Here is a 14,394-nt window from a genome sequence, read left to right on the forward strand (position 1 = left end):
AGGTGAGGATTTAGAGTTTGAATTTCTCTGTCAATCATGAAATCAGTGGTAATCTGGAAAATGGAAAAAAACTGCATGGCAATGCCACAAGGAAATGAAAGGGGCGCATTATACAGTGTGCGCAGTGTCCCTTGCTGTTCTTTGTTACCCAACTGATTTAACTCTTTCATCAAATTAGATACATGCTAACAATGACGATGGATACCGTTCTTTGAATATGAGGCACAGGTTCCAAGAAATTGATAAGGAATTGCAAGAATTGTCTGGGGGTCCTGTTCAATGAGAGGTTACTGTGCCTCAATTGTACCCATTAAAATCATTCAGTGGCGTTGTCCTGGGGCCAAAAATACTAATGTACTTCAACTGGGGGGCCAAGTAATCTCCTTTACCACTTGACTCCCACAGGTTTGTGAGGTTGATTAGCAAAGGCTTACTCATTAACTAGGTGTGAATTGCGGCGGCTGGTAGTGAACGGGGGTGGTGGGGTTGAAATCATCCAAATATATATATTTTTAAAACACTTACCTCTTTCGAAGTCTGTCCTCCCTCGTCTCACCGCTTCTCTTCCTTACTCCAGGTCCGGAAGCAGGAGGATGCACACAGGCTCCCCTAAGCCAATCACGAAGATGCTGTCACCTCAACAGCAGCGTCATGATTGGTCTGAGCGCTGTGGTACGGTGCTCAGACGGGGACTATGAGCCTGTGCATGTTCTCCACCAAGGCTGTAGTACAGCCTGATGGAAAAAATGCGAAGTGCGCATGACTGTTTGACTGGTCCAAGACGGCCTGCCAAACAGTCATGCGCACTTATTGTGCACAAACAACTCCTCCCCCTGTGCCACTAACCTAGCCCCGTAGCTATGAAAAATACAATGCTAATAACATTGTTATTATTGTATTTTCCTTTATCCACTGCTCTTGGAGCAGTGGGGCGACACTCCTCCGCCTGAGCAGAGGAGCCGCTCCTGGGTGTCCGGTTCGAAACTGCTAGGGTACGTTTCATAGTAATAACAACCAATAAAATGATTAGTAAGGGCCTTAGTTAGAGTTAGGCAGATGGGATTCTCCGTCATAAACGAGTCAGAAGCCCGGTCTGTTGTATTATAAGTGCAGTACAGCCCATGGCACTTGAAGTACGGTGGGCGGGATATTCTTTACGTTTTGACAAAGTATGAAGCCATCAAACTCTGAATCAGACCCTAAGTGAGTTGTTTACTTTGACACAGAAAAGTTTAATACACATAAACAGAGTATAGAACACATAAAGCCATGTCTTGAAAACCATACGTCTCTAGCCCCTTTGTAAACAAAGATATGATCCTAAACGTTAGTATAGCTCCTAAGTTTTAGGAAAGCTGAAATGTTTAGGTGAAAATAACCTTACATTAATGGAAAAAGTGACCAGACATTAACATAAAAAATGCATAACAAGGTGAACTGTGGAAAGTGTGCTTTTCTTAGGATAGGTTATGTCCTGTAGATTAAAATAGGGACTCTTTTCTTTATATATAAACATTATTGATCTCTTAATGAGAAATAAAGCTTTTACAACTTTAGTAAACCTCACATCATTGACTGAACTCTAAAATACTGTAAGTTGATGAAATTTGATTTGTTCTTTATTCTAACATGGTGGCAAAGATCTGTCGACCGGGAGACGGAGATGGCACAGAGTTGTAGATCTCTGTCGTAAGTCAAGAGTTGAACGGTTAAATAATTTTCCACACTATTAGTGATAATGGCTATGAATACAGATAACAAAAACCCTTCAGCCAGTATTTGTTTATGGACGGGGTTTGTGAGCCATTATGAGACTTTATAGTACAACCTAGCCAAAGCTAACAACCCTTTGTCAAGGATTGCAAACTGAAAAACAGTAGTTGAATCAAAGTTTTTTAGAGATCAAAGACCAAGGGTTCTCAGCGCTACACTTCAATGTAATGACTTGGTGTTTGCTTTGCAGTGATTTCTCTTTCTTACATATTTAGCACTGATGATTTTTTGAGTGAAATTGTATTCACTGGATGCTCGCCGTGTTATCTCGTGCTGTGGCACAGTCACTAGAGTCTGCATGTCTAGCAGCACTTTGCTTACTGGTGAGGAAAAGAATTAGCAACTATTCCAGTCCACCCTTGCATCCATTGGTTAGTTTGCTGTGGGTGCGCTGGTATCTGGTGATGGATTTAACCCAGATCTTTTGACTGGGGGTGAATGTTTTGATTTGTTCTGCATTCCGTCCATCAATTATGTGTCTTTTGCTTTCTCGCCCTAAGTGCGCCGGGTATGCCCAGACATGTGTCCCGGGCTCACTGTGCCACTGGATTCAAGCTTTCCTGGCTGATGAGGGGTTAAACCCCAAAACCTGTCCTAGGATGCTTAATTCTGGTCCAGGGAGGACCTGGCTTAGCAGTTCGGGCTGGATTGTTCCCATGAAGAACAGGGCCAAGACTGATTTGCATATGGCCAGGTCGAAACTGGGGTGGCAGGGTGAGCAAAAGAATGCTGGATTTAACCCAGATCTCTTGACTGGGAGTGAATGTTTTGATTTGTTCTGTATTCCTTCCATCAATTGTGTGGCTTTTGTTCAAAACATACCACTCACTGTCAAAATGTTGTTGATGCCTGGTCAATCAAAGGTGGAGATTAAGTAAGCACCAGGGTCATGAACAAAGGATAAAATGATAATATATCTCTAGACTGCTTGGGCTAGAATTAGCATTCCAATTGTTCCAAAATCTGAATGACCTTCTCTAGCTCCCTCAAGACCTCCTGGGGCATCTACAAAGGTGAGCTACCCCTTTGTTCACAGAAAGGCTCAGGGGTGAAGCCAGCTCACCCTAGATGATGGCTGAATGTGATGGGCTGCCCTGGTCTCAGATGTAGTTGTGCTGGTAGGTTTTGGTTCTTGGTCTGCTGTCTGGGTGTGGCCTCATACTTTCAGGAGATGGGCAGTCTGTCAGACTATCCTATTCATTCCTGGCAGCAGGGCTCTGTTCTTATGATTGGTCACTTCTCCAAACACTTGCAGTGCAATGGTTCAGATGGACTGGCAAGTCCTCATCTTCATGCTGGTCAAACTCTTATCCAGTCTGCTTTTGGGAGGGAGGGCACCAAGAAATGTTCCTCTCAGAGTAACATATTAAACAAGGTACTAGTCAGATGACACAATACGTATCCTACGATATCTTTAGCTTTAACTTCCTTGGGTCTTCTTCAATTCCAGAGATGCATGTCTCTGGTGTAACCAACTCTTGTTTTGGTCAGAGAGAACTATACATGATGAAGCAAAGTACCTCAGTTATAGAAGTCTGAACAGACTTTTTCCAGAGGGCACCAGTAGACCTTCCTCTACAGGGTTGTAAGTAAAAGACCCGTACACTTAACTAGAGATATCTCGAGATTGCAGCCACCACTGCCGTTCTCTCACAGCTTGGGTAGAGGGCATGGTAGTTACCCTTAACATCATAACTTGGCTCTGGTCTATCACAGCATGTAAAATAGTGGAACCATCTAAGTGCATGTGATGGTTGAGCTCACGGGGAGAAAGTGGCACAGAGCTTTCCAAAGAAGCTTCAGAACATGACCGCATAGCGCTATCAAGCCAGGCAGAGAATTCTGAACTGAAGAGATTACTTAAACGTGATTTAAAAACGTGGCTAGTCATGTGCAAAACGTGGTGTATAAATCTGTGCAATTGAACAATAGACAAGTGAAAAGACAGACTTTTTGGGAGAGGAAGAGAGACAGTTTTTTATTACTGTAGAAATGTACTCATGGAAGATCATGCTCAAGACTGAAAAAAAGAATAAATGATTCAAAATATCCCATTTAGGCTTCAAAACTAAGGCTTTGTCTCCAAAAGAAAGACACTTGTCAAATAGGTAAAGTTAAATGTAGCTACATTATAATGCATGCCATAGCCCCCCAGGAACTATCAATTCAAGAAAGGTTTCTCTCAAGTTAGCTTACGATACAGCCAAGTTTTTCTCAGAGCTGGGTTCCTCTACCCAAGACTGAGCCAAACTGAAATCCCAACTTGACAAATACATTGAGAAGGATTTTAAAAAGTCATGGAAAAGATGTCAAGACATTAAACACGATTCCTGCATCATAAAGAAAAGCTTAAAGTGCAAGATTGAAAAAATGGGAAGGTTGTGCGTGGTTTATTATGTTCAATATGTTTGCAGAGGAATTATACAACTCAGAACAAATCTAGATTGAATCAATACGAGTGTAGGTCCTACAAGTAATGAATTGTATTATTCCCTAGTAATCCTTCTCCTATTGAAAGAGGCAGACAAACTTTGGGGTAGAACCTCTGATCTGTTCCTAAAATGTGACTTTTTTTCCCCAGAGGTTCTCCTCAGGATGCACTCTGTCGGAATTTGTGGATCGGACGTCCACTACTGGCAGAAGGGTCGCATTGGAGATTTTGTAGTGAAGAAGCCGATGGTACTTGGGCACGAAGCCGCTGGAACAGTAGTGAAAGTGGGATCATCAGTCACTCATCTGAAACCAGGTGAGTGGTCCGTGTATTGGGAATCATCTGTATACCCTCCTGATTGTTTTTCATGCATTAAGAGCTGTTCAGGAATGCTGACAATGGCTAAGCGAACAAAGTTGTTGATATGTCACTTGTATGTTGCGTCACAGTTGTCTAAAAACATTCAAGTTTGTCTATCCTGTTGTGAGAAGAGTGCTTTTTGCATTAGCCGTTGATGATCCAAGGCCCAATAACTCAGTTGCATATTCCTTCACTAGTGCACCAAGAAAGTGAGAATACCAGCTATACATAGGTTGTGTCGTTCTGACACGTGAAGATGAAGTACATTCTGACATGGTCGTATGCTCTAAAAGAAGATGTCTCTATTTTTCAGGTGACAGAGTTGCAATTGAACCGGGCGTTCCACGTGAGACCGACGAGTTCTGTAAAACTGGACGATACAACTTGTCACCAACCATCTTCTTCTGTGCCACACCTCCTGATGATGGGAACTTGTGCAGATTTTACACTCACAATGCAAACTTCTGCTACAAGTATGTTACATTTAGTCTGTAAAGAAATAATTATGTTCTGTTTGGTGTGCAATTATCTTAAAAAGTATTGCTGTGAATTAACACACGTAAGGACCAAAGCATCGGGGATAGATGGATTGCATGTTCAAGTAAAAAGTGGGGAGGACAAAAACCTCAATTAAGGGTCCGCTATGTGCTCCTACAATTATAGTGAATGAATCTAGATACTTGAACAGCGCTTGGAAAGGAGCCAATACACCAATTTAACTGCTATAAAGATAAACTGGGAAATAATGTCATCTGGCCGCTAGAAATAAAAGGCGACGCAACCCTGGCATATTGCCAGGCTATCCCACTTTGGAGGCAGCAGACGGATAAAGATGACTAACCTCAGCAAGGCAATATGGTTAGGGCATCTAAGAACTGCGAAGATAACGATGCCATATATAGGAGGTAAGTAAGATATAAAGAGAACCTACATTACTCATCTATCCTTTAGAGATCAGATCAAATTCATAAAAGTAAAACACATAGTCTGTCAGTGTTTCTATCACTACGTATGTAGGGTAAGAAGTACAGGAATCAAATGAAATTCGAAAATGTAACATGAGTTCACGGAATCACTGGGGAGGGATCTGGAAGTTCTGGACCACGCTGCAAGTAGGTATGTACCGATGGTGAATGCTATGATCCTCGAGGGATCAGTTCTAAAAATCCTACGTGCCACCAGGAAGCTATCAATGCCCAAAATGAGGCGCAAGATACGGATCCATTTGTGGCTAGGGCGTGAATAGAATGGGCAAAAGAACAAAGAAGTGATCAGTATCCTTAAGTTTCTGCCCACACCATTTGCATTCCGACATCAGAAGAGAGTCTTGAGACCATTTGCTGGTAAAGGCCCTTAACAGCAGAATGCCAAAGAGAAATTTGATGTATAAACTTTTTGCCAAAGGAGGGGTGAGCTCGTCGTGGTAACCTTCAAATTTAGGGGCAGGTTTACAAGTCAGGAGTTGGAGTGATAAGGAACCCAGGTTAGTTGATTGATGCCTCTGGACCACTAAGGAATTCTAGTAGATTTTCTTTAAGATGGTCTGAGAATTTAGGAGTGATACCTTCGGGGGAGCTGTAGAACTAGTTTTGTAAACCATTCCTGGAGGCGATGAACCCATTGATCCTGTTATCTAGATCTAGACTCTTAATTTCAAGAATATCCCTTCTATACATTTCCAGTTCAGGGATGGGCCAAAGTCTGATCCAATGAAGACGTGGTCTTGAGGCAATGGTCTATAACGTTATGAACAGTATCTAGGGTAATAGGTAAACTAGGAGCAGACTAGGGGAGTTTAAGCAAGGGCTTGAGAAACTTAAGCTCTTTGGATTTGAGCAAGTTAGAGTTAGTATGTCCCTATTACTCAGCACCATAAAGTGCAACCCGTTTGGATTTTGGCACTATACACCATCAGTGCTGGGGAGGTAGCCTGCAGTTGGGAAGTTTTGAACAATTTTTAAAATACCGGCTGAGGTAATACCATTAAATATGATATATTATGGATTTGTCTACTATAACTATTTAGCATTCTGTAAAATACTGTATACGTCATATTGTATCACTTTAGCTTTACCCAGACGATTACATTTCCCGCTCTCCTCCTTTTTACCAGAAGGAACCACTATTTGTTTTTATAAAACTGATGCCCAAGTCTTCAATATTATCGGGTCAGCTGCTTTATTGTAAAACATGAAAAATATATCCTGGACCACATGCACAAATGAAGAAGTGGGTAGATGGAAATGTTGAATTTACCATGCCAGGACCAGAATCTCTGAGTTTTAACTCTTCCATTAATTGTAGGTTTAACCAACCACCAAACGCAAATCATCACAGAGATCTAAGAAGTAACAACATCCAAGTTCAGTGATTATTCAGTGAGCACAAACTGCTGCAAATGGGACTGAGCCAAAAACCTAGCACTATTTATACTGAGTCTCCTTTGTTGCAGGCTCCCTGACAATGTCACTTTTGAAGAAGGAGCTCTCATTGAACCGCTCTCTGTTGGTATCCATGCTTGCCGACGAGCCGGAGTTACTCTTGGAAGCAAGGTTTTCATCTGTGGAGCAGGTAAGTCAGAAACTACATGAAGAGCGTTCTCACTGCATTATTCAGATCATTCGGTCCAAAATGTTAATCTTGGAAAATTAATTTTACCATACTGCACACATCTGATTATGTTCTGTTTTGGATTCTAAATAAAAGTTCACTGTTTTACGTCCTTTGAAAAACGTAAAGGCCTCATTTCTAAAGCTACTTGTGGTCTTAGGCAGGCCTACATGAGCAAGCAGATTTATGTACGAGTGCAAATCCACGTTTTGAATCCAGAAAAGTTGGTTTTGACCTGTAAACTGTTTTACTTACACAAAGTTTCCGTGTGAACAGCATGTAATTTTGTAGATGGGAGATGGGTATTCCTGAAAATCTCCAAGCTTGTGACTATTTACAGATCATTATAGGACTCCTTCTTATTATTAATGGAGATTAATCCCTGTCAAGAGAAGGAGGACATCCTGTCAACCCTTTCTAGGGTGGCAAGTGGAATGTGACGCTCCCCAAAATTGAAGGGGTGTAAGGGAATGGATTTATCTACATGGGATCAGTTGTCCCCTTGGAAGAGAAAATAAATTAGCAAGTACATTTGCACTTCCACCTCTGATTTTCTTCATGCAAAAACATGCACATATGACTTTGAAATAGAAAAAAGAATTCACAGAACGTGCACATTTTTCTAGTACTAATATTAAAGCATTACTCAGGTATATGGAATTCATGAAGCCTGACACGCAAGACATATTGTTTGGAGTCAAGGACAACAGGTTTTCATTTCTATTTTGGGCACTGGAGAAGTAGGCTCCAGCCTTCTGGTGCACATGGCAATGGGCTTCCAGTTTACAGATCCACATGAGAGTAAAGCCAAAGACGAATCCTCTGCTGATTAAGCAAAACATGCATCTGAGATGTTTTATGTATGATTCAGTAATGCAAAGCTTTTATTGTTAGTGTAAGTACTAAATGGAAATACAATAAGGTGCAAGCTCAACTTGCACTGATGACAGTGTTTTCAAAATAAAAACATCTACATGCTTCCAAATCTAAACCCCACAAAAAGAGTGGACCTCTTTATTACTCCTAAGGGCAGTCCTCCAGGTTAGCTCAGTTCAGGCTAACATCCAATCTTTGTTGAAAGACACTCCACCACAGAGAAGGAATAAAATTAGTTAATTCTTTGATAAATAAAGTGCAAGTTATTGGTGCAAAACGTGTGCCGCCTGACATGTTGTGACCACCACTGGCCTTTCACAAAGGGGATATAGAGGCCACAAATCAGTGGTTTAAAAAGGCACAGGTAATATAAATGCATATACACATATGTATACCATAAATAAAATAATAACTCCCAAAAGGAAGACAATAACCAGTGGGTTCACAGTTTTACGGCATAGATCTATAAAATATGTTGTTATAATCAATATAAATGACCAAAAATACATAACAGCCTAGAATCCTGCGAAGTGGCTCTATTATAACCCAAAACTGTGCTAGATAAATCTATAACTCCTATTTGATCGAGTGTCAAACTACATTGTCTGTTAAAACACAGAGAAAAAAATAAATGAATCCTGCCTGATGGCTGATACATTCCATGTTATATATATCAAGCATGAACTCAGTTGCGCCCTCCCTGGCTGGGAGAGGAGTCCTCTTCGTGCACTACGGAAGTCCCTGATTTTGGACAATTATTCCATTTGTTTCTTCAACAATTGATTATTGCTTAATACAGATACTGTTATATTAAATTTAATTCATTTGAAAACATTAAACATTCTAAACTTCATTTACAGATAAATGATGAGCAAACATTGTATGTGGTCACAGTATTATGTGCAAATTAATTCATTCTCTCAGTGGATCAATTATCCTGATGCATTTTTGGCTGTGCCCTTCATCAGGGGAACTGTTTTGTCCTTATTGTGAACAGAAATGGAGTACATAAACCTAAGACAAATTGGTACACACATATGAGCTTAGAGAAGCCGCAGTCCGTGAATAATTTATTTCATGTGTCCTGCAGTCAAGTTGACTATTGTACACCGTGAAGTCCCAATGTGAACCCATCTGTATACACTTTACTGTGCGGCTCTAAGAAATTAAAAAGCCCCTAGTATGTGTGCTAAGTAGATCAAAGAAGGCAAACAAATGACCCCTGTGACAACGCCGACCTGTGTGATTGTGATCATCTTGGAAATGTAATCGACGTAAAGCATCCTGCATAAGTTATGAGGCACCTGTTTGTGCACATGCAATAAACAGGTATGGTTAAAACCATGCCTTGATACTCAAAAAGCTCATAGTGAGGTTAAAAATGCAGAATACCCCTTCATGCACTTACCACGATATATGCTTGTGTGCACCGTGATACATCTTCGGTGACATCTATAATGCCCGCCATCTTGGTTGTCATTAAGTATGTGTGTTAGTAAGGTAAACATGGTAGAAGGACTGTAAATCTGATTAGACTACAATAAGTGAAATGAACAATGCCATTATTAAATGTCATAAAGAGAATTTATCATATGTTTGAAAATAAACAAACTTGTGTATCTTCCGTGTTGTTGAAACAAAATGTTGTGCCAAAATGTTATAAGACTGTAGTCAGTGTTTTTAGGTCTCGCCTACGCAGTGCGCATGCGCTGCATAGGGGGGACCTCTTGGAATCGATCCGCTTTTGTCCCCAAAAACGTGCACGCGTTGCATTGCTTTCAATGGCAACGCGTGCACATTAGGCGTCTTGAAATGAGTCGGAAGCCTGGGCGTGTAGAAAGCTTCCCCACAGCAGGTTTCCTTCAGAATGTTCTGAGTAAGTACGTCAATATGGCTGCATTACAGGGTGACGTTGTTGAAGGAAACTCTCGGGTTTAGGCGCAGGGGTCGTTTTGTCTTTCAGTGCTATCGACGTCTGGTTAGGACCAAACCCCGCGGGGACTTCTTCAGAAATGTCCTTTTCTCACCTTGGGCTCCTCGTTCAGGAAGATGCCACTGGTGCTTTTAAACTTTGTGTACCGAGGATCTGAGGTCTCCTTTCAGGGTGTGGTGGGTCGCACGGATTGAAGTCACCCGTGTAGCACCTACAGGAGGTACAATAAAAGGATCGCATTGGTACCACCGGCTTTTTGCTGCTGGTAAATTTTCTGAGTATTTCTGTGATTTACAAGTCAGCCTTGTAATCAGACAAATAGCATTGCTCAAAATCTGTTATTAAAATATATGTCATCATGGCGCCACGGATTTGTACCATTACCGCACAACTGTAAAAGGTGTCGGAATGTAGCAAGTAAAGCACACTCTCCCGCCCTGTTGGAAACAGAAGCGCCTATGGCAGTGCCCGCTTTGCCCAGTGAGTATCAGTGCTTCAGCAGAGATCTGCGCAATCACTGACACTCTGCTTATTCAGCGCTTGGTCTCTCTGCTGAAACTGCCATCGGCAATGACGATTTTGGTGGTGGTTTTGTGAGAAGTGACGATCGGCCCAGTAATAGCAGTGAGACCACAGGCAGGCTTCAAAACAAAAATCACCGGAGGAGGAGGGAGGCGGTTGATTATCCCTGCCCATTGGGGGTCAGTTAAACTTTCATTGTACCAGGTCAATGCAAAATGCTAGGGACCTCAGTGAAGCAGCCTAAAGTGGATCCATCCGTCTGTCCGTCTGTCTTTCCATCACCCACTATCTATCTATCTATCTATCTATCTATCTATCTATCTATCTATCTATCTATCTATCTATCTATCTATCTATCTATCTATCTATCTATCTTGTACATCCTTTCTGTCTGTTCTGTGAATCCATCCGTCCCTTTATCCGTGGACACTATCTACTGTGGCTTTTATTATAGCGCCTGAGACACAGAGGTTTCATGGCACTGGATGCTGATATGAAGATGATTGAAGTGTGACATTGAAATCCCTCAGTGCAATCGTTCATTTTCGTTAATTCCTAGGTCTCGTGGCTCATGTACCCCCGTGTGCCCCACGAGTTAGATTACCACCTGGTTGGGCTTCATCGCTCACTAGGATCGCTTGAAGGATGGGCCGGCGTTCAGACATTACCCATGCGGTGTCTGCCATCACTGTCTCAGCATAAGGAGTGTTTACATGTGATATTATCCACTATACGAGGAAGGACATAAAAGGTCAACAATGTCTGGTATTTGTTGTTAATCTTCTTTAATAAAATACGTGTCTTCACTTTATCAGCAGCCAGTCTGTAAAATAGATTACATTCTTGGCGAACTTTCAGTCCTCGTTAAAAATTAATTCGGCATAAAAACGTTGCCCATCCTCCCCTCCAGAGCCGGTCTTTGCTAAGATAGCGCCCTGGACGTGGGCAGAGGGAAACACCTTTGCTGATGGTAGTGAATTAAATGAAAACAGAAGGTATGCAGTTCCTAACGTAAATGCAAAGTGTGACAGAATAACAAGAGGGTAACACGGTGATGACAGGGAACTGTGGTGTCAAGCCAACCGTGGCATGCAAAGCTTTGCATGCCACGGTTGGCTTGACACCACCATTTGTCTTAAGTAACTGTTGTTGCAATGCTTATGTTGTCTTTAATTCTATTTTGTTCCTTTTTTTACTTGTTGTTATTTTCCTTCTCTGCAGGTGTGCTTTTTAGCTACGGTACCACACCTTTTTAGGGTGCTGTATGCGTGCTCACTAATTAGTCTCTTATAGACATTGGGCACCACCAAAGAGGTGTAGGTAGCTACAATAATTCCCTGGTCCTGATGAATTGCCATTTATTATATACAAAGGCAAGAAACATGTTGACCTATTGATCACGTCAGCACATACACTCACTTAACTACTGGTGTCACATGTGCGGACTATACAGTTTTTAACCAGGATGGTGACCACACTACATTAAAATTATTTAGTGGATCACCTACCCCTGTTTTAATCGTTTCACTTCAACCTCATTTGCACCTACACTCACCTATGTCTTAATATTGGTTTTCCCACCCCACACACACATCACTCAGCGGCGTTGGAATAAAAAGATCTCCGCTAGGAAGGCCCTATTAGGTGCCTGATCGGGCATTGCACCCGCCGGCCCGATAAGGAGCAAAGACCCGGTGATGAAGCAAGACACCCGCTTGTTGGGTGTGTGAGGGTCTTCATCTTCCAAATAAGGAGTAACTTGTACTCCTGCTTTTCACCACAGTTCCCTGTCATCACCGTGTTACCCTCTTGTTATTCTGTCACACTTTGCATTTACGTTAGGAACTGCATAGCTTCTGTTTTCACTTATACTTGGGCATGTATGCTGGACCTTGATAACAATAAAATTCATTGTTATTTCTTCAAGCCCTCTCTTCCCTCGATTTGTTTGATAGTGAATTAAATGAGGCAGCAGGGGTCCCTTTTGTGTTCACTGGTCAGTACATGGATGAGCAAGGACTGGCCCCTCAACACAAACATCCCCAGACCACCCCCAGCTCACCTAATTCAAGGATAGTTTAGCTACCTCAAGCTGATGATGGTTTTTATGATGTGTGCCAGCAGGGGTCAGTGGGGGGTCAAGGAAGGGGCTAAAGGGGTGTTAAAAACATCGCCCACGGTATGATAATGAAGGACTTAACCCACTTTAAACTGGCAAATCAGACAGAAATGAACAGGCAGGGACAAGGCTGGAGCAAGACGAGAAGGGCGCTGCTGTTGGTGTACCTTAATCCACACAGCTCCCTGCGCCCCACAGAATATTGGCGCCCTGGGCCAGGGCCAAGTTTACCCATGCTGAAGGCCGGCCCTAACCCCCTCCTCTATTTCCGAAGGATGTGTGTGAAGCTGGCACAGTGAACACAAGTCACCCCAAGCTCTGCTCCAGGGTGAGGCTCACCAGTGGTCTTAAACTGTCTGCTGGAGGGGGCGGGCCTCAAGTCTCGAGCCGGTGCAGCAGTCTGTCTGACAGGGATGGAGACCAGCCACATTTCCTGGATGAGCGGCGCCTATACAAAGGAATCCCCTTGGCTGGTTTATTCATTGCGCTGATTTACATTGCGCCTTCCCGACACTTTGGGTCACCGCGAACGAAAGGAATACAAGATGGCTGCGGCTATATCTGGATTACAGTGTGGCACATGTAGGTTTTCCAATGAACCAATTACAGCTTTTCAATAACGCTGAAAATAAACATTGACAACACTGTAGGAGAGAACCACAGCGTTCTTAAAACAACAAAACCTTTACTCTTTTCTTTGTGGCAAGAGTTCATCAATGCTTCTCCCTCTAACCGGAGCACATTTCATAGCAAGCACTACTGCTGAAGTTGTAAAACAAGCATTGGCAAAGACAACATATCTGGCTTTGGCTCTGAGGTTTTTATCTTAGTCAATTTTGTTTTAAGAAGCTATAGTTTTGAGGATCCGCAGGTCTCGCCTTTTGAGCCTTATAAATGTTTAGCCATGCAACAGTTGATGTTGTTCCACCAAGTATATTGTGCTGGATAACTAAACACTTATAAGATCCCAAAGGCGAGACCTATTGGCTATGCCAATGCTTGTTTTTCTTTTGGTCGATAAATATGGTCATTCCCAACTGTTTAGTGAGTGGAATAATTTCCGATATTGAAGAACTCACAACTTACATGTGTGTTTCTGAGCATAAGACAAACTTGGCAGGCGACCCATTGTCCACAATCGATAAATGAATCCTCTGAAATGATTCAGGCATCCTTGGAAGTCTGATCTCTGGGTTATAAAACTTTGTGGTGTAAAAGTATAAACTGTGTGTATACCCGTAAAGTGATCTGTACACCTCTAATCACGCGTAAAAAGAGGAAGCAATTCAATAAGTTGCATTGATTAGATCTAATTCAACATATGAAAGGAAAAATAATAAAATAAATAAATAATGAAATGAAGATGAAACATCTCTAAGTGATTCAGATTATTAAAGAATACTTTTGTTGAGCTTCATCTGGTGAGAAAGCAAAGGTATTTGGCCCTATTGTCAGTTAAGTTTGAAATCTCTTCATAAGACATGGTTGTGAATTGGTGCTATTGCCCTTGATCAGATGAATGTGAAAACTATCGATTGATAAATAAGGTAATCCCAAATTGTAAAGTGGAGAGATGTCCTCTTCATGCACTGCTCTGGGACAGTTATTCCATTTGTTTCTTCAAGAATTGAATGTTCCTTAATGCAGTTGCTGTTGTATCAAATGTAATTCATTTGAAAACATGAAACATTCCAAACTTCATTCGCAGATATATGATGATCAAAGATCGCATGTGGTCACAGTATTATGTGAAAATCAATTCATTATCAG

The 14,394-nt window shown here is 41.9% G+C and overlaps 1 protein-coding gene across 1 annotated transcript in view; it reads left to right on the plus strand.

Moving 5' to 3' along the window:
• Window positions 1–14,394, plus strand: part of SORD (sorbitol dehydrogenase) — a 234,548-nt gene that overhangs the window by 71,774 nt on the left and 148,380 nt on the right. The window contains exons 3-5 of the mRNA XM_085644015.1: window positions 4,355–4,519; window positions 4,878–5,037; window positions 7,017–7,135. Of these exons, the coding sequence (XP_085500141.1) occupies window positions 4,355–4,519; window positions 4,878–5,037; window positions 7,017–7,135 (444 nt within the window). The remainder of the gene's footprint in view (window positions 1–4,354; window positions 4,520–4,877; window positions 5,038–7,016; window positions 7,136–14,394) is intronic.

The sequence above is a fragment of the Triturus cristatus genome, chromosome 3_1 (assembly GCF_964204655.1).
Source record: "Triturus cristatus chromosome 3_1, aTriCri1.1, whole genome shotgun sequence".
Lineage (NCBI taxonomy): Eukaryota > Metazoa > Chordata > Amphibia > Caudata > Salamandridae > Triturus > Triturus cristatus.